Consider the following 20,046-nt stretch of genomic DNA (forward strand, 5'->3'; position numbering starts at 1 on the left):
GATCACCAAATTTGCCAGTAAATTAAGAAACGTCAATTCCCCCCAAAAAAAGGAAATCACTAAGAGCGCCAATCATCAGAACTCCTATAATAGCACCTTGATATAAAAGGGACTGAATGGTGTATCTGTCCAGAGACGATCTCAGCCTTTCATTTATCAGATCCAACCATTCTAAATCAGTGTGTTGAATATGAGATATTATATATCTATTCTATGTATTCATTTGTGTGTAAGTTTTAACTTAGTTATAAAAACAATCGCCACATGCTGAGCCACACAAAAACTTTCTCTTTTTCTTTCCTCCCCACGCGTCTTTCTCTATTCCTGTGCGTTCCCACAAGCTTTTTCTTCTCTCTCTGTTCCTGTGCGTTCCCACTAGAACGACGCCTCTCTACAACCAAATTTGAAATTTTATGGTGGTGTAAACCTCTCACGTCTCTCTCTCTCCCTCTCTCTAGCTTCGGAATCGGCCGTAGCACGACAATTAGCAAGGAGCGGCGATTTCCTCTTTCTCTCTCGCGGCCGACTTCCTTCGTATTTCATGATCTGTGCTACGGACGCTTACAAAGTGAAAAGTTTCATCAAGCTTTTTTATCTCAGCCGACTTCCGTGACGGAGGCGGCCGGCGGAAACGGAGGTAATTTAACTTTATTTTATTTTGTTTACCCTGATTTTTTTCTTGTACAATTTTGTGCGATTTGCTTTCATTGCTCTGGATGTTCGCTGAAAAACCCTAAAACTAATACCTTCGATTTAGATACTGAAATATTTGATCTCATGTGCTGGTTATTACTAGCTCTTTTTGTTACTGATTTTTTCGTATTTTAGTTGTTATTGATGGTTCAATTACAGGATTCTCTTTTACCAAATGCAACGGACAAACCGATTAAAGTAAGTTCGCTATTATCTCTTTCTTTTTTCTATTTAAGATTCTGGTCTTGCATATTTGATGTGCACTTTTGTTGCAAAATAATTTTCTTGGCTAAAATTACAGTTCATATTTGCATTAATTTACAATGGAAAAGTTCAATGGAAAATTTTAATAAAAAGCAAGGGCAAAATAAAACTTTTCAGGTCACAAATCACAGTCATGAATAAAGGCTTAACATTTGATTTCAATTCATTATTTTAAATTTTGATCTTGAATAAAGGTTTTGGAAGAAGAAGATTATTAATTACTAAATCAAGGTACAAATTTTGAGGGAGAGAAAGGGATTGGATAACTTGATTCCACTCGGCTCTGGACCAAAGCTTGGTGTTGTGGGTCACATTTATGTTGAACAAATTAGTTCTAAAGATGTATTCTTTTGTTTTCAGTTTTGGATCAGAGGAGAGAGATCCTTACTCAGAACTTTGTCAAGCTTTACAGCTCAAAAGGAGAAAGAATATATTGGCTCTATACATCTTAAGGGATCCCTTCTTTACTAGATATACCAGGTACACCTGTTTCCATGAGAATTTTCTATGAAAACTTGTGGTTACAGATTTGCCATTGGAGAAACATTAAATTTAAATCATGTCACGAGGTTGTCAATTGAAATGTGCTTTGAAAGATTCTGTTTGTATATACTAACTGGGCATCATTTAAATTATCTGGTATAATTTATCATATAGTTCAATCGGATCCCTATTTTTCAATATCCATGGCCGTAGTTCACGTCTTGTTGGCACATATCTTTCTATATTAGTTTCTCATGATGTACATGTAAATTTCAAATATGTCCAATATTTTTAATTATTTGTACCTTCTATTTCTCTCTTCAGGAGTCGTCTAGAGAAAGTTGACCAGGTCCATAGCCCCGTGCCAATTGTTAGCTTCTTTACATGTATGTTGACATAATTGCTCTTATTTGAAACAAAATTCCATGAACAAAAGAGGAATATATCACATCTTATTCTAGAAATCCTGCTAATTACCTCTGTTATCAATATTAAAAGGACACAAGTGATTTTTCCTGGAAAAATCCTAGGTCGAGTAGGCACCAGGTAGAGTAGTTGTTATTTTGTGCTTTTTTATATGCTGCTGGCATGTCTTGGTACTGGATTAAAACAATGTGATTTTGTTTTTCTTTTTGCATCTTTTTGTCTATCGTTGTACCACTAGCTGTCTCTGAATCTGTAACTATTGGTACCAGCATAACCAACATGATTTCAGATTCAATGTGTTATCCTTGAACACTGTTTTGTTACTTTCAGTGACAGCGTATAAATTATTTTTTGTTTTTTGATGCAGCTAAACTTGTAGAGCTATTAATTGGGATTCAGACATGCTACACATACACAACAGGCTCATAAGAATACAAGAAAAAGAGAGTTAAAGTGTGTCATTATATCCTGGTATATTTCATTTGATAGCCTGCATTTATATATGATATTTTGAAATGCAAATTGCATTGAGAAAAACTTAACACTTTTGTACTCTTTTAAGAAAGGGCGATCCATTGACAATGGAATTATTTGACAACAGTATATCTCAAATAAAGTATATATAAGCTAATGTTACGTGTTGTTGGTTATATAAACAACGCACTATAATGAATTTCATGCAATTTAACTATAGTTAGTAAAGCATCAAGGATTGTTTTGTACTTATGAATAGTATAAATTTGTTTGATTAAAGGTAAAACATGCTCTAGATCTCATCAGTTTTTGTGTGCTTGATATACAATACAGATCATAACCAAACTGTACTTTTTTATTTTAGTTTTTGAAGATTATGAAGTTACATGATTGTCTTTTTTTTTGAAAGCTTGGTAGATGCTACCAAGTTGAAAGTTACATGATTGTCAATGGATCGAATATCTTAACAAGAATGACGCGATTTTATAGCATACTTGTATTGTATAACCTTATAAAACAATGAGATGATGATGTTTGATTTGCATCTAAGCAGGGGTGCTTTTTTGGAGTTTTTGAATTGCAATTGGAAAACTTGCTCTTCAATCGACGGTACGGTGGTCATTTGAGATTTTACTCCTGTTAGTCAGATAAGTTATGAAGTTTCAGTTTTAAGCTGTGTTGAAATGAAATGCATGGGTTGCATTGCATATTAAAACTTGGCTGAGTAGATTAGTTATAATTTATTGGAATGTGGGGCCATCTAGAAAATTAATTTATTTGACAAATTGTTGATATGTGTAGCATTTACGGAAGTATTAGGCAGGGAAATGAAATTTACCTTTTTCCCTCCCCCCTGAAGCTATACAGTCAGCCCCACAGCAGACACAAAATCAGATACGGACACACGGACACACATACATACCAGATGTCTTTTCTTTCTATATGATTTTTTGTTTTAGTGAGTTGACAATAAAAAAGTTCAATATGATTTTTTTTCTCGGTTAAAAGTTTTCCAACTGTGAAAGCTATTATGGGGCCACCTATTTTTGTAAGGACCACTTATTTGTGTTTTCGATAACTTCTCTGCTTTAGATTTGATACATTTTGCTAACATTTGTGTCGACTTTAATTTTTTTCAAATGTGATTTGGTCTTCAACTAATAATAAAAAAAGTGACCAAAAGAAAAAATTGTGCCAGATTTGCAAAAAGTTATTAATTTGCATTTGTGTCGACTTTTTCTATAGCTATGCTATTCACTATTTAGAACCTTAAAAGAAAGTCATCAAAACATTTTTTTTTTTTAATTCCCACGGCAACGCGTGTTGGCACTTACTAGTGTACACAAAAGGACAGATATAATTTGGATTTTCTATAACATGTATGTGCCATAAGATATATATAAATGACTAAACCTACTCTTCTCTGCAGTAGTTGAGTGCAAGTGTAGTATGTCTGTATGAGCATTGAAGAAATAAATAATTTGTTAGAAAGTCTCATCTAAAAAGGAAACAGTGAGACTATTGTAATATGTATATAACAAATCGATCAAGGGCATAACTAGAAAATTTTGATAGAATGGCTGAAAATTAAAATGTACAATTGTAATGAATGAGATTTGAACTAAAGATCTCTTAACCATAAAATAGAGTTTTAATCACTAGGCTACAATTAAACATATGTCATTTATTGAGAGTGGCTAGACTATATAAAAAGTTAAAAAAAAATTCAATTAAATTTCTATACGTATAATTAAAATTTTAAAATTTTAAAATCATAGGGGTGACTTAGCCACCTTTGGCTAAGCCTTAGATCCGCCTCTGAAATCGATCCATGATATGTATTCACATATTTATTTTCAAAGTTCAAGCAGTCATTTTGAATCATTAAATATGATATCTATATGAAAATGTAATTAAAGATCGAATTTAACATATTTATAATTATTTACTATTATTTTGATATGTAGAAAATCAGTACTCTTGGATGGTCTAGAATTTTCAAATCAAGTAATTTTTAACTTATCTAAAAAAATAGCAAAAAGGTTCTAAAAGCGAAAAACACAAAATTGTAGCTTTGATTGTCTATTTTCTAAAACACTTGAAATTATTTATAAATTAAACTTTGTATGAGAAAAGGTCAGTCTGAGCCGAATTAGGCTCCGAAGTCCGAATTACTCTTTATTATAAACTTATTTATTTTATATTTTTCACTCGTTAAATTTCAAACTCAACTTTCTTAATATGTTTCATGAGTCTAACATCTCCGCTGTCAGTTGTTGATACTTTGAAAGACGTGGCAGCATGTTATATTCAAGAGTGTTACAGAAAATCCGGACTGAACACCGAGGTGGACCATAGAAAGAGACGTTCCAAAAGGCAAATCCAAGCTTCATTCAAACGCGGAGGAGTCGGCGAGGTTCTTTCTGAAGGGGCGGTCTTCCAACCCTAGTCAAACACCAATGAAATGAAAGAGAGACAAAAAGAAAGATAATTATACTAGTAGGGGTGCAAACGGGGAATCCGTATCCTGTCAGGTATTGCAGAGGATCACTCTCACTTTACGGTTTAAGATTAAATCTCAATCGGTTTGGGATTCGGATCACAATAGGAAGCTGTATTTTTGGTCTTTGAGATTCGTGCCAAATTAAAAAGAACGGTTTAAATCTAGTAATTGTAAAAGATTCCCTTATCAGGTATTGGAGAGGATGTGAATTCACAAACGGGTTGGATATTATCTGACCGTATCTGACTCTGTATCCGAAAATTTAATACGGATATCCGATATCCGAATATCTGTGCAGATACGGATACAGATATGATTTTGAATTTTAATTATCCGTATCCGAATAGTAGATATATATTATATAATTTAATATGAATTATGAAAAAAAATTATGTTATTTACTATTATAAAAAGCGGATATCCGTATCCGGTTAATATCCGATTCGTATCTGTATCCGTCTAATATCCGATCCGTATCTGTATCCAAAATATAAAAACAGATACGGATATGGTTTTACCACTATCCGATTCGTATCCGATCCGTTTGCACCCCTAAATACTACGAACTATTATTATTAAGGAAGAGTAAAATTAGGGTGTTGTTAAGCTCATCAAAGTGTTTCATGAGCTCAACTTCAAAATGTATTATATCAGTTTTAAACGACAAATTCAAGTCATTGAAATTCAAATACTTGTGATAAATTTATATGCAAAGATTTTAAAATTTTGAATCATTTTAGTACAAAGTCAAGCGGTCAAAATTAAAAAGGTTTATAAATTAATTTTAGTGCATTTATTTTCTGACCACTTGACTTTATACAAAATTAATTTAAAATTTTAAAAACTTTACATGTAAATTTATCACTCATGAAGTAAATCAGTTTCAACGGTATATATTTATTGTTTGAAATCAATATAATAGGTTTTGGAGTTAAGTTCACTAAACACCTGAGCTTAAGAACACCCTAGTTCTACTCATTAAGGAAATGAAATTAAACTTAGCAAATTTGTCGAACCGATACGCAAATTAAAAAATAACTACAGGAATGGTATCTTCCAAAATAACAATTTTTATCAGTTATTTATAATAATAATAATATTATTGAAAATAATAATGTCTATCGATTTATTCTCAACAAATAACAATCTTTTATCCTCATAAATACCTATAGAAAATAAATAGTTATCGTGATTTACTTAGTTATTGTTCGACTAATTTATGGATCTAGCAACAACCATCAACCATCATTATTAAGGTAAAGAATATTAATACCAGTAAAGTATCTCTATGCTCAAATGATACTTAAGAAATCAATTTTATATTAAAAAACGAAATTGTTGACCATAAATTCATAATCAATGTTTTATATGATCGTGTGATAAAAATGTAGAATTTGTAAATACTTATTGCTTAATTGCAAGAATTATATACTGCATTAATAAATTTTTAAATAAAGTATATAAAAAAGAACTAGCCTTTGATCTAGTGGTAAAGACACATGGTTCCCATATGAGAAAGTTGGGTGGCTTGACTTTGGTCATGGGTTCGAAACCCGGATGGGGGAAATCCTTTGTTATAATAATAACGGTATTAGAAAGTTGGGTAGCTTGACCTCCAACCTTTACTCAAAATATATATATATATATATATATATATAGAGTACGGCTAACGCGCTTCCTCTAGCATATGGGCCGAAATGCTTCCGGTGGAAATTTGAAATTTCAAAATCCAAAAAGTCGATCTGAACCATTCATCTCCTTCTCCATATTAATATCTGCTTGGAGACCAAATTTTACATTTTTCTGAAATTTTTTACTATTTATTAAGCCACTTTGAAAATCGCTGATCCAATGGTTTTACTGTTTTGTTAAGCCACCGTTGGATCAGCGATTTTCAAAGTGGCTTAATAAATAGTAAAAAATTTCAGAAAATGTAAAATTTGGTCTCCAAGCAGATATTAATATGGAGAAGGAGATGAACGGTTCAGATCGACTTTTTGGATTTTGAAATTTCAAATTTCCACCGGAAGCATTTCGGCCCATATGCTAGAGGAAGCGCGTTAGCCGTACTATATATATATATATATATAAAACAAAATAAGATATGTTGGACCATATTTTTTTTCCTCCAAAAGTATTTTTATTTTATATCTAATGAACTATAATCACATATATATATACGATTTGTTTTTTGTTAAATAGAACTAAATTTAATTATTTCAAGCAAACAAGTACACTGGATTTGATTTTTATAAAAAAACAGCTCCACAGAATTTGTGAATCGGTGGAGGCAATTTACTATGCATGCAGTAAGCTTAGTGGAACAAATATATTTCTGCCTCCACCAATTCACAGGATCGGTGGTGCTTTTTTCATAATAATTAAATTTAATATGCTTGTTTCATTGAATTACTTAAATTTGGTGCTATTTTAAAAAAAATCTATATATACACATATGAGTAGATTATCCTTTACTTATCAAGTACCATTATGACATGCATTTTTAATCTTAAAATTTTGCTCTACCGATTGTCATAAAGAAGCATGAAAGTAATTAAACAAAAATATATAATATGAAACAACAAACAAATATATGCAAGAGAAGGGATTCGCTCACAACTTATTTTGGCGACACACATTAACAACATTATTTGTTGAATTAATAATTTAATTTTTAAAACATACAATGCATAATGACAAGTATAATATACCGTGATGCCAACAAAATGTATAAGTTAATAACAAAGTTAATAACAAGTAAATGCATATAAAAGATTGTGAGTTTTTTAAAAGAAAATTATTAAATTCCTCAACCAAAATTCTCATATAAATTCTAAAATGATAACAATTTTTCATTAAATATACAAATGTTCTAAGAAAAATATCTAGATTTTGTGCTTGTGTAGTTTTTAATTATAATATAATTAAAATTTACATTATATCACTTGCATTAAACTGCAAAATCCTGACTATAATGATAAACAAATTACGTCAAAAAAAATAAGTATATTATATAGCAGTTACAAAATACAACTTAAAAAGTCCAAACTTTTTCAGAAAAAAAAAATAGCTCTAGAAAAAAGAATACAACTAGATGTCTAGATATCTGACTAGCGGCAAGGAATTGACTCAAAATATTTTCTTTTGTCAAATATTCTATCAATTATATAGCTTGCTAATTTGTAACCAGTTGGCCAAGTGGGGCCCACTCCCCATTGCTCCGGGTGTAGGTTCTTCTTTTGTTTTGTTTAAAAATGGGGATAATTTTCTATGTACTCATATAAACTTTTAAAATAGTCAATTTTTTTCATAAAAACACTATAATATCTAATATTTTCATCAAAACTTAATTGATAAGTATACTCTTATTCTCTACTTCTCTCCTTACAAAAATTACTATCATTTGATTAAAAGATACTCTTTCAAATAATTAATTGCTCAAGAGCAATTTTTAACTTCCTCAATTTAATTGTATTTTGACCATCAATATCCAAGACTCCGCAAATTCCATCTCTTCTGAATAGCAATTTTGAATTCGCTGCCATTTGAAGGTTATAGAGTTGGTTCTCCTTATGGAGAAGGATAAAAAACAAAGCTCCAAAAAAGGATTGTAATGAATATTTATTTAAATGTCTGTAGTCTAACTCTGTTCAAAGATTGATATTTCAAAGCTCTATCTTTGTTAACATCTTAAAATGGATTCATATTTTCTCTTTGTTTCAAATGAGAAATTGTACCACATTCAATGTGAGACTTTTTTTTCTTCTCAATATTCTAGATTAAGAAAAGGACCAATATGAGAGTCAAAGTAATGTGCATGAAAAAATGAATTCTTTTTCCTTGCTAGTTTTCTCAATATGTTGGTATGCGCGAACAAATAAACCTTCCTAATGGCTATCTAGTTTATTGAGAAGATGACATCGATTAATGTGCTGAAAGTTATCGCTAACACTCCTATAAAATAAATATACCATGACTACAAAGTTCTAGGGTAAAGCGAATGCATATTTTGAAACACACATTGCATAGATCTCATAGCATATAGCATGTTTATCTAATTTGACTAAGATTATTTTAATTTTGTTCAATCATTTTGTTCATTTAGAAATTAAGGAAGAAGAATATACTTGTCAATTTAATTTTAAAATTAACTAAAAAAAGATAGAATAAATAATTTTAACTTTTTCATGAAAATATTAGATATTGTGATGCTTCCATAGATATTGTGCTTTTAAAAGTTTACATGGGCACAGAGAGAAATTCTCCCTTAAAATAATGACAACTAATAATATGAGAAGAACCGGAGCATCACCACACAACAAAACCACGTCCATGTACAGTGGGTCCTTACGTTTGTAGCAAGAACTAATAGTTTTCACTCCTGTGCTCCAGGCGCAGCCAAATTTCTATGATTTATTTATTTATTTTATTTTGCTAAAAGTTCTTTCCTCTTCCTCCTTTTGCTCTTCTGTGTGGTACACTAGTCAATAAAAGGTTCGCGCCATTTGACCAAAGCTTCTGTCTTCTCTCTCTAATCAATAGAAGGTAACGTCTCTCCCTCTTCTTCTTCTTCTTCTCCTCCTCTCTCTCTCTCTCTGTGGCTGTGGTCTTGTGGGTGGTTGAGTTTGGCTTTGTGTGCATAGTAGTGAGTTTTCTGTGATTGGGAAGAAGCGGTGTTTTCTTCATCGATTCATTTATTAAAATAATTGGATCAATTAGCACCCTTTCACGGTTGTACCAAGCTGTCCAAGCACCAATATTTTCGTTTCGAAAAAAAAACCTACAACTTTTTTTTTTTTTTTTTTATTATTATTAAGGGTTATGTTATAAAGTGTGCCAAGAGGTTTAAAAAAAAAATTAGACAAAAAATAGTGAAATTGAGAAAAAATCTCCATTGTTGCATATTAGATTCTTAATACAGCCTTCAGTTTCATTGCATTCAATTAGATTAGCGCCTTCTACCTGTGTTATTCAACATTCAGCAAAGTATTTCTCTTAACTATATTCTTTGCAAAATTCTGTTAATTGACCTAGAATTAGGGTGGTTTCCTTATTGAACTCTTAAATTCCATATCTAATGCTCCATTTTTTTTTTTTCTTCCAAAATTTAGAAGCCTCATCAGCAGACATGGAGTCAAACAACCTAAGTTTTGATTCTGATGAACAATCTAGCGATGTTTATGAAGAAAAAGCATTTGATGCCTTCATGTGCCCTCTGACTCGTCAGGTAATGCGGGACCCAATCACCATAGAGAGTGGCCAGACCTTTGAGCGAGAAGCCATCCTAAAATGGTTCAAAGAGTGCCGTGAAACTGGGCGCAAACCCACATGCCCGTTAACCCAAATTGCATTAAATTCGACTGATCTAACACCCTGCATATCACTGAGAATGGCTATAGAGGAATGGAGGAAGAGGAGAGCAGAGAGGGAGCTTGAAAAGGCACGGGTCTCTCTGACACTGATCAGTTCTGAACAAAATGCCGTGGGAGCATTAAGGCAGGTGATTAATATTTGTCAGAGAAATGAGGCGAATAAGGATTTGGTAAGGAATCAGGGTTTGATACCAATGATTGTTGATATGCTGAGGAGTAGCAATAGACAGGTTCGGCTTAAGGCTTTGGAGGTTCTTCGTGTGATTTCAGTAGAAAATGATGATAATAAGGTTAGTTTTGTGATTTCACTTCAATATTTTTAGTTAGTACCATAGTTGTTTCATGTCAAAATGCAAAAAGATCAAAAAAATACAAAAAGACAGAAACCATTAGGTGCAAAAAGAAGGGAAACTTTTTTGGAGTTTGCTATTTTTCAATTTGTCATGATATTAGTATGTAAAACTCAGAACTGAAGCTTGTCAGGCATGTCTTATTTACATAATGCAGTTTTTCTGGTAACTAATCTTTACTTTTGGCTACTATAGGGCGTAATTGAGGCTCTATGCCAGAAAAAAAATTCAAGTGCAAAATTAGGTAGTTCCAGTTCACAAGGGGTAGCCCATGTCAGAAAAAGATTAATGCACAAGGCAGATTATGTTTCTATTATCTGTTTGCAGGAGCCTATAAGTGAAGGAGATACAATACGAACAATAATAAAATTCTTATCAAATGAATATTTCCAAGAAAGAGCCTTGGCTGTCTCACTACTATACGAGCTCTCCACACTGGAACCTCTCTGTGAAAAAATTGGTGCAGTGTACGGTGCGATACTCATATTGGTGGGTATGGCTAGCAGTAAAGCTGAGAATATAGTGGCTATAGAGCATGCTGAGAGTACCTTGAAAAATCTGGAGAAGTGCGAGGCTAATATAAAGCCCATGGCTGAAAATGGGAGGCTCATGCCCCTTTTGAAGAAGCTCATTGAAGGTAATTTTTCTCAATAAAAGTGTGATGAACAAGCAAACAGCAAAACCTCAGTACAATAGCTCAAAGGTATATAACAAGTCAAAAAAGGTGGATACCTCATATGAAAGTAGTATGTACAAAAAATATATTGGATAAATAGCTTAGACAAAAGAGGGGGCCCCACCGGATGAATTGGCATATTTTGCCAGTTACTCAATGGATTGTACTTGCCATAGAAGTTTGACTTCTTCTATTTGAAAGTTAAAAGGAATATATATATATATTTGGTACTACTGCAAGAGTGATATTGGTTGCACCAGTAAAATCTGGTAAATTTTTATTCTCAAAAACAGCAACATTATTAAACTCCTTTTTTCTTTGATATTTTGTAACTGAGATAGGTACACCTGAGGTACAACTCTCCATGATTGAGTGCCTCTCTGAGCTAGTTCTAGCCAATGATGCAAAAGCCACCGTAGCCTCCAAGGTAGGCCCCATACTGATAAAGATAATGCAAACTGGTACCCTTCAAGCCAGAGAAGCAACCTTAAAGGCCCTAAAAGAGATCTCATCCAATGAGGCCTCTTCAAAAGCCCTAATTGAGGCTGGCATACTCCCTCCTCTTATAAAGGACCTCTTCTCAGTCGGTATGCATAAGTTCCCAATGCGCTTGAAGGAACTTTCTGCTTCAGTTTTAGCGAACATGGCGAGTTCAGATGCTCAGCTGGAAGCAATTGAGTTTGAGCACAATGGTAGGATGGTCACTCTCTTGTCAGAGGATGTGGTGCATAGTTTGCTACACTTGATTAGTAACACGGGACCCGCAATTGAGTGTAGGCTACTTCAGGTTCTGGTAGGATTGACTGATTCAGCGGCCTCAGCTAAGGAAGTTGTTGCGGCTGTTAGGAGCTCTGGTGCGATTATAAGTTTGATTCAGTTTATTGAGGCTGTACACAGGTAGCTTCATTTGATTAAGTTATTTTCTGTTATCTTTATGGTCAGGCTTTGTATTGGTATATATATAAAGGGATAAAAGAAAAGCTGGTTTGATTACAAATTGTAAGCTACAGAAATTGACAATTACATTGGTGGACATACTGTTTCATTTAAGCCGGACTTGGACACGTGCTATATGCAAAACTACTGTCCCAATATGTACTAATTGGACACTTGCCTGTACATTATCAGTAAGATGTCATATTAAATACCTGCCTGTTATATTTCAGTAAGCTAATAGAGATCCTTAAAGATTTTTATCAGTACATAAAGCAAACTAATTAACCAAATCAGTAATGTTGTACTTGCTGATAATATACCAACTGCCTAGTGGTATGACACTGATACTCTATGACAACTCTAGGGACATCCGTGTGGCCGCACTAAAGCTTCTGGGAAACATTTCCTCATACATGGGGCAAGAGCTGTCTGACGCCTTTGGAGGCAGCGCAGGCCACCTCAGCAGCCTCATGCGCATCATATCAGACAGCAACATAATAACAGAAGAACAAACTGCGGCAGTCAAACTCTTAGCCGACCTCCCTGAGAGGGAGGCTGGTCTAACACGTCAGCTCTTCAACTTGGGAGCCTTCCGAACCCTAGCCATCAAACTCTCTGAAATAAAGAATGGTGTCATTTTCAGTAACCGCCACGTCACTGTATTCCAAGAAGGCATAGCCCACATCCTCTGCCGCATCACCTATGGCCTCAGTGAACCTGACTACCTGAATTTTGCCATACAGTATGACCTTGGCGAGGTATTTTTGGATTTATTGCAAATGACTGGGCAGGACAATTTACAAATTGCCTGTGTCACGGTGTTAGGAAATCTCTCACAAGAGAGCAAAGATCTGACAAAAGTGCCAGAACCACCAACAGTGAAATGCTGCCGAGTTTTCTCTAAGCCAGCTCCAGTTCAGGGTTTATGCCGTGTGCATCATGGTTTCTGTTCAATGAGAGAGACATTCTGTCTTCTCCAAGGGAGAGCAGTTGAGAGGTTGATTGCATGTTTGGACCAGCAAAATGAGAAAGTTGTCGAGGCAGCACTAGGGGCACTTTGCACACTGTTGAGTGATGGTCTGGATATAATGGAAGGGGTCTTTGTTTTGTATGAGGCGGAGGGTATAAGGCCGATACTTGATGTTTTAGTGGAGAACAGGGGTAATGGAATAACTCAGAAGGCAGTTTGGGTAGTGGAGAGAATTTTGAGGGTAGAGGATATTGCGAGAGAGGTGGCTGGCGATCAGAGCGTAGGCAGCGCGCTCGTCGAGGCATTCAGGACCGGAGATTTTAGGACGAGACAGATTGCTGAAAGAGCATTGAAGCATGTTGATAAGCTGCCGAATTTTTCCAGTACATATCAACAATTTCAGAGAGCTTAAATTTATTGGTCTTTCATTGTTTGTGTGTGTGTGTGTGTGTGTGTTTGTGTGTCTGTCTGTTGGTTTAAGAAGCGAGTTTTTGTAAAGAGGGTTTATTCTTTTTATTTTTTCCATTTATACTGTTCATTTTTCGTTTTGAATATGTTCTTGTAAAGTGTAATATACATTTTTTTTTTATATTCTAACATGCTGGATATTGTAAATGTTAATATTTAATTGGGTAGGTTTATTGTAGAATGTTTTGTTCTTCTCTGTCTTAAAACTGTGCGCTTCCATCGTTTTCTATTTTATTGGATTGTCATAATTGGGAAAGCCACATAAAATATTAATATCTCATGTGACTTGACAAATGACAATAAATTTTGACAGGAACTGTCTTAATTAGCGATGGTGATCACATGACTACCAACTACCAAATCTTAATTAGCGGTATAATCATACAACCAACCACATTGCCATTTAAACTGGCCACAAAGTGATTCAACTCATAGTTTAAGCATGGGAGGCACAACGCTGCCACTGCTGAGCAAGGAAGAAGAGGAGGCCTCAGAAGCATGGGAGAGAGAATTGATGAGGAAGGGACCACAATGGGATCTGGTGAAGCGGGTCGCGGCATGGGAGTGGAGCAATCTGTGGTGCCTGTCCTGGGCCTCGGTCGTTATACAGCTGTCGGCTTTTATGATTGGTACTGTCAGTATGATGTTTGCTGGCCGGCTCGGGACACTCGAACTTGCTGGTGTTGCAGTCACTGGTGTGGGCGTGCAGTCTGTTGAATTCGGTGTCTCGGTAAGCAAGTTTAGAAAACTAGAACTTATTTGGATAATATTGGGGTGTTCCACTACACTAAGTACAAGTACCAACTGGGGGTCAGTTCAGTCATCCGAATTGTGTATCTAAGCAATCTACAATTTTTTATAGTTGATCAACTGGGGATAACGATATTGACAGAGCTAATTTAGCTTCACGCAGCGCACAATCAATAGTGGCAAATAAAAAGTATGTAACTGGTGCGCTGCATAAAGCCAAAACAGCTCTGTAAATATTTTACCCATCGTTTGGGCTGGATCATTTTAATTTGGGGGTACTCATCCCAGCCACATGATACGTACTCACCGAATGAAAGCTATTAAAACAAATGGATGTTTTAATAAATTAAATTTTTAATAGATTAAACATTAATTCCTTGCTCATGTGTGGTTGTTTTAATAAATTAAGTTTTTTGAGCTAATACATTATGAAAATAGAATAAAATTACATATATTGTGCTCATCAGATTTTTTTTTTTTTTTTTTATGGTGGTCGGCAATTACTCATCAGAATTTTGATAGAAAGTAATTTTGAAACAATCCTTACATCAAATCTGGATCGGTGTACTTTTTAAAACGGAAAATATATGTCAAAATGTTTGCTTCATGCGTTATAAAAGATGGACCCACTACAAGAAGAGAAATCTAGTGTGTGAATTTAATTTTGATTGATAATGAGGAAATTCAAGGAGAGTTCTAATAGTAGTTTCATATATAGACACCCAAAAAAGGCTTAATTAAATCTTAATGACCATTCATGTACACCATGTGGTCGTTAAAACTGTGTTTACTTTTTAGATTTAGTACCATGCAGTTAGTAAATACTTTTCAATTTATCATGTTTACTTATTAATGCAATTTATTTGATTACATATACTCAATTCAGTACAGATCTGTCGACATACCTTCTTAATTTGTGTAGGTATTAATTAATTGACAGCCACACTATCAAAATTTTCCTATAATACGATGAATTACAAATTATGATTACAGCTTGGCATGGCGAATGCAGTTCAAACAATCTGCGGGCAAGCATACGGTGCCAAGAGATACAAAATCATGGGAACAACACTTCAAAAGGCTCTCATGCTTCACTTCATAGTTGCCATCCTCCTTGGATTCCTGTTCTATTATTCCGGCACTTTACTAGTTGCGATTGGCCAGGAAGAAGAGATCGCCTTTATGGGCCAATCTTATGCGCGTGGCTTAATCCCTCATGTTTTGGCTATCATGCTTCACACACCGATGCAAAGGTTTCTTCAAGCTCAGAACATAGTGAAACCGGTACGTGAAAAATTAATTCCTCGTTATGAATGTTTATAGATGTATTTTCTGGTAATGCTTATAATTTGTTCACCAGGATTGTTGATCTCTCAAACTTAATTCAAAAGGGGTAAAATAATGTAGTGACTTTATCAGGTGGCATATATCTCCATTGCCATTCTCGTCTTTCACGTGTTGATTACATGGTTAGCGGTAGTGGTGCTGGAATTTGGAATTTCGGGGGTTTCACTTGCGATTAGTTTTTCGTGTTGTTTGCTCACACTCTTCACATGGCTATACATTGTTCATAGTGCAGCATGTAAAGAGACATGGAGTGGTTTTTCTTCAGATGTATTTGCTGGTTTTTGGGATTATGTCAAGCTTGCACTTGCATCGACTGTTATGACAGCGTGAGTTTTTTCACAGTAGTACCGGTGCATACAATTTTGAGCAGGTTCCTCCTTATACTGGTCCTAACTGGTAGTCTGGTACAAAAAATATTTCATCAATTTAATAAACACAAACCCCATAAAGGAAGATTGCCTACCAGATACAGGTAGGTCTGGTTTTGTACAACCTTTATGTGCCGGTACCATAATGGTGAAGGTTATATATATATCTAGTGCAGTGCCAACTACCAAGATCCAAGATGGCAATGGTTCATGCTCTTCTTTTTGCACAAATAAATTGGATTTCTTTCAACAGGTTAGAGATATGGTACTTACCAATGATCTCTCTACTCAGTGGTTACCTTCGCAATCCTGAAATCTCCCTTGATGCCATTTCTATATGGTACGTTATTAATATAATTTGGGGAGAACAATTTCTGGTTTTATCAAAGTGTGTCTTCCTCCACTTTGATAAAAAAAAATATACATCAAGATTTTGTCTATGGGAAAGAAACTTCAATTTTGAATTAAATGAAAAAAAATCAATTTAATATCACATTTCTAACCTTTTGAATTCTGACTTTTCTCAGTACCAATTGGTGGAATTGGGACTTCATGATCATGTTTGGTCTGAGCAATGCTGCCAGGTTAGAGCAAATATTATAGATCTTTACTACCCTTACCCTTGCAAGGGATTCCAATCAGCCAGATAGATTGTTAATGATTTTTATAATGAAAACAAGAGATCATCAATATACCCAGAAAATCCAACAATATGCACTGGGCGCACAGATTTTAGTTATCCATTTGCATTTTCTTTAATTAAATCATCAAGTCTACATTAATTTCAGTGTATGGTGGAATTAAATACTTAAAATTCTTCATCGACTTATATTTTGGGTGTGACTTTTATAGGTTATTACTCGTATTAAGTTTAAACCCAAAAGTTCAGCAGTTTGACCAATAAACTGATACCATTGTTGGGTTTAGTGAAGTTTACCCTCCAAAAATGAGTTCATTTATGTTCGATTGACAACGAATATCTCTCAGGCTTACTTGTTAAGCAAAATACAATATCATTTCTTATGCATCGGGGTGCATTCCATTTTTTTGCATAGAAGGTGTTTGAAGAAATGACCAGGTGACTTTTCGGTTGGTGTAAGTATGTACTATGTACTAGATCATGACTATTGATATGTTCATCCTGTTCTGATTATATGCCTGATAAGATCGTGTCTTGTAACTGTAAACCTGTCCAACACAGTCAGGTTCGACAATCAAATAATAAATTTAATCCAGGTCATCCAAATTAATATAGTTAGCATCAAGCATGGAAAGCTGAATATCAAGTTCAGTTATGAAATTTCAATACAGTCTAATTCAAACTGTTTAAAAGAGTCTAATTTAAGAAACCCACAGAGCAAAAAGTAGTAATATAATTTGTAAAATTCCATGATGGAAATGAAAAGTAACCAGTTCAATTTTTTTTTACCATATATGATACGTCCTTTCTTTCAATTTTTGAACTTTTGCAGTGCACGAATAGGTAAAGAACTTGGTGCTGGCCACCCAAGACTGGCCAAGTTCTCAGCAATAGTGGCATTAATCACAACAATTGCAATCAGTGTGGTTGTCACTGCTTTAATATTGGTGCTTACAACTCAGCTCACAATGCTATTCACTTACAACACCGATGTGATTGCTGAAGTGAAAGATCTATCACCTTTAATGGCAATCTCCATAATGTTAAATGGCATCCATCCGATTCTGTCAGGTAATGTCAATAAATTTTATTATTAGCAATTAATAATCTAATAGTACAAAAAGAAACCAACAATTCACATATAGCACCCAGGCAAAGTTTTGCTCTTCTTTTCTTTTCTTTGATGTAGAAAAGTTCTGCTCTTGTCATTACTTGAATATGGGATTGCATAAAAAGATATCACCATTATTAAGTAGTGTTAGAATTTCAGGTGTTGCTGTGGGAAGCGGTTGGCAAGACTTTGCTGCATATGTAAACATCATTTCATATTACATGATTGGCTTCCCCATTGCATATTTTCTTGGATTCAGGATGAGCCTTGAACTTACTGTAAGTACATTGTAAATATTTGATGTCAGTAAATTCTATTGATTCATCCATCTGAATGGTAGAAAATTAAATTTCTTAATTATAATCTACAGGCACCTATGGTACTTGCAATGTCTAGCATGTTCATAAATCAAAAATTTTAATTTGATTTTTCACTACAAAAGGAAAGTTCCCAAATTGAGGATATGGCAGTAGATTGTGGAAGATGGTGATTAAGGCTTTTGGTAAAATTTGAGGCATCTTTGAGTTTTCTGAATAATTTATATGGCTTTTTTCAGGGATTGTTCTGGGGAGTTGTTATTGGAGTATTAGTGCAAACTATTATACTCAGTATTAAAACTGCCAGGACCGACTGGGACCAAGAGGTAATTTTACTTGAAGAATACTTATTGTCAGCAAATGCGCTTGTGTGATAGCCCCAGTGGGACAATAGAAATAGTAGTTTGTTTTTTCTAAAAATAAGAATGGCACACAAAATATTTTGCAAGTATTAAAATTTTTAAATTCATTTGGATTCACTTGAAAACCTTAACACCTCTACTGACAATTCACTCTGAAATGGTTACATTTTAGTTTCGCTAAATGCAGCATATATAGCCTGTATCAGTTCATATTGCAGATATACCAGTTGGTTCATTTATCCGACTGTAACCTGGATGAAACCAGAATCTTCTGCTATAGGTTAAGCATTCCAAATTCTGTGAGATTTGGAGAAATGATCCATGATAATGTATCATAGACAGGAGTCTAAAGTTCTAAACTACATCTAATTTGGTGCTAGAAGCATCTAATTATACTTCTTGATTGGTTGTGTACAGGTAGAGAAGGCAGAACAGAGACTAAAGAACACAACAGGAAATGGAGATTGTCTAATCATAGACAGGACAAAATGATGGTTCTATATTAATTGATTTGTGTACCATCCTGTATATTGTGGTTGTATTTATGCAAGAGGAACTTCCTTTCATTAAAAACTAGATTGAAATTTTATATTATTTAGGGAAATTACAGATAATTTAGCTTCCTTTCTTACTTTTTTAATGGCTCAGGAAAAAAAAAAACAAGAACTAGGGAGTTGCATTTTCTAAATAAATTAAACAAGTACATGAAACATCTATTGAATTTCTTATTTGCGAGTTATATAAAATTTCATTGCTTTACCTGTAAATAGTAGCTCTTGTTGGAACATGGGCTTACAACTCCTGGGATATTTGGCATGGGAGCAGATCACCTCCCCCCCGGGGTGCAGGATTTTCCTGCCCCCTCAGTCACTGTGGGGTGGGGTCGGGTTTAGGGTGGGTGGGGCCCACTAACAGTGACTCTGGGGGCAGGAGATTCGATCCCATTTGGCACAGCTGCATTCTGATTGTTTACTACTCCTTATTGCATTGAAAAGATTAATTGTCATTCTATGTCTAATAGAATGATCCAAGTATCGAGGTCAGAATCAATAATTCGGAATGGAAAAAAGAAAAAAAATACTTTCTTTAGCTAGATAAGGGGCAGATGTAGCCAAGTGGATCAAGGCAGTGGATTGTGGATCCACCATGCGCGGGTTCAATTCCCGTCGTTCGCCCATCCCATTTTTTCGAATTCCAAAAATTCGATTTGGATGCTTAGAGGCCAAATATTACATTTTTTGAAATTTTTTTACTATTTCTTTAGAATTTTTGAAATTCACTGTTTTTGATGGTCTAGAATTTTCTGAAAAACAACGATTTTCAAAAATTCTAAAGAAATAGTAAAAAAATTCCAAAAAAAATAAAATTTGGTCTCCAAGCACAATTTAATATGGAGATCAAGTTGAATGGTTTTGGATCGATGTTTTGAACTTTGAAATTAAAGATATAGATGTGAAGTAATACACTCGCTTTACTTCGCGAAGTACCGTACTCCAACTCTATAAAATATTACACAAATAATATATATTAATTTAA

At 34.3% G+C, this 20,046-nt stretch overlaps 3 protein-coding genes across 12 annotated transcripts; all 3 read left to right on the forward strand.

The window, feature by feature from the left end:
- Window positions 1-380: 380 nt before the first annotated feature.
- Window positions 381-3,152, forward strand: LOC144556402 (peroxisome biogenesis protein 16-like). Of its 8 annotated transcripts, none has more exons than XR_013512378.1 (7): window positions 381-637; window positions 829-891; window positions 1,152-1,188; window positions 1,318-1,437; window positions 1,765-1,826; window positions 2,234-2,337; window positions 2,894-3,152. XR_013512378.1 is itself a non-coding variant. In XM_078304749.1 (6 exons), exons 2-5 carry the CDS (start codon window positions 869-871, stop codon window positions 2,293-2,295), a joined length of 267 nt encoding a protein of 88 aa, XP_078160875.1. In that variant the 5' UTR covers window positions 381-637; window positions 829-868; the 3' UTR covers window positions 2,296-2,337; window positions 2,894-3,152. The 8 variants fall into 8 exon arrangements, 2 of the variants coding, with proteins under 2 accessions (XP_078160875.1, XP_078160877.1); XR_013512380.1 differs by having other exon boundaries at window positions 853-891; XR_013512377.1 differs by having other exon boundaries at window positions 381-891.
- A 6,131-nt stretch (window positions 3,153-9,283) lies between these two features.
- Window positions 9,284-13,793, forward strand: LOC144556779 (U-box domain-containing protein 24-like). Of its 2 annotated transcripts, none has more exons than XM_078305220.1 (5): window positions 9,284-9,388; window positions 9,955-10,505; window positions 10,893-11,202; window positions 11,583-12,138; window positions 12,542-13,793. In XM_078305220.1, exons 2-5 carry the CDS (start codon window positions 9,972-9,974, stop codon window positions 13,557-13,559), a joined length of 2,418 nt encoding a protein of 805 aa, XP_078161346.1. In that variant the 5' UTR covers window positions 9,284-9,388; window positions 9,955-9,971; the 3' UTR covers window positions 13,560-13,793. The 2 variants fall into 2 exon arrangements, with proteins under 2 accessions (XP_078161346.1, XP_078161347.1); XM_078305221.1 differs by lacking the exon at window positions 9,284-9,388 and adding an exon at window positions 9,498-9,516.
- A 232-nt stretch (window positions 13,794-14,025) lies between these two features.
- Window positions 14,026-19,121, forward strand: LOC144557332 (protein DETOXIFICATION 41-like). Of its 2 annotated transcripts, XM_078305899.1 has the most exons (9): window positions 14,026-14,345; window positions 15,359-15,649; window positions 15,785-16,038; window positions 16,334-16,420; window positions 16,608-16,664; window positions 17,553-17,791; window positions 17,991-18,109; window positions 18,388-18,474; window positions 18,928-19,121. In XM_078305899.1, exons 1-9 carry the CDS (start codon window positions 14,058-14,060, stop codon window positions 19,000-19,002), a joined length of 1,497 nt encoding a protein of 498 aa, XP_078162025.1. In that variant the 5' UTR covers window positions 14,026-14,057; the 3' UTR covers window positions 19,003-19,121. The 2 variants fall into 2 exon arrangements, with proteins under 2 accessions (XP_078162025.1, XP_078162026.1); XM_078305900.1 differs by lacking the exon at window positions 17,991-18,109.
- The last annotated feature ends 925 nt before the right edge of the window (window positions 19,122-20,046 follow it).

The sequence above is a fragment of the Carex rostrata genome, chromosome 7 (genome assembly GCF_964058835.1).
Source record: "Carex rostrata chromosome 7, lpCarRost1.2, whole genome shotgun sequence".
Taxonomy (NCBI): Eukaryota; Viridiplantae; Streptophyta; class Magnoliopsida; order Poales; family Cyperaceae; genus Carex; species Carex rostrata.

Coding starts and splice junctions, on each gene's coding strand:
- LOC144556402 (XM_078304749.1), top strand. CDS start 869: ATGCAACGGACAAACCGATTAAA. Junction 892..1,317: donor CAACGGACAAACCGATTAAA/GTAAGTTCGCTA, acceptor TTTTGTTTTCAG/TTTTGGATCAGAGGAGAGAG. Junction 1,827..2,233: donor AATTGTTAGCTTCTTTACAT/GTATGTTGACAT, acceptor TTTTTGATGCAG/CTAAACTTGTAGAGCTATTA.
- LOC144556779 (XM_078305220.1), top strand. CDS start 9,972: ATGGAGTCAAACAACCTAAGTTTTGATTCTGATGAACAATCTAGCGAT. Junction 10,506..10,892: donor TAGAAAATGATGATAATAAG/GTTAGTTTTGTG, acceptor ATCTGTTTGCAG/GAGCCTATAAGTGAAGGAGA. Junction 11,203..11,582: donor TTTGAAGAAGCTCATTGAAG/GTAATTTTTCTC, acceptor TAACTGAGATAG/GTACACCTGAGGTACAACTC.
- LOC144557332 (XM_078305899.1), top strand. CDS start 14,058: ATGGGAGGCACAACGCTGCCACTGCTGAGCAAGGAAGAAGAGGAGGCC. Junction 17,792..17,990: donor CATCCATCCGATTCTGTCAG/GTAATGTCAATA, acceptor TTAGAATTTCAG/GTGTTGCTGTGGGAAGCGGT. Junction 18,475..18,927: donor GGACCGACTGGGACCAAGAG/GTAATTTTACTT, acceptor GGTTGTGTACAG/GTAGAGAAGGCAGAACAGAG.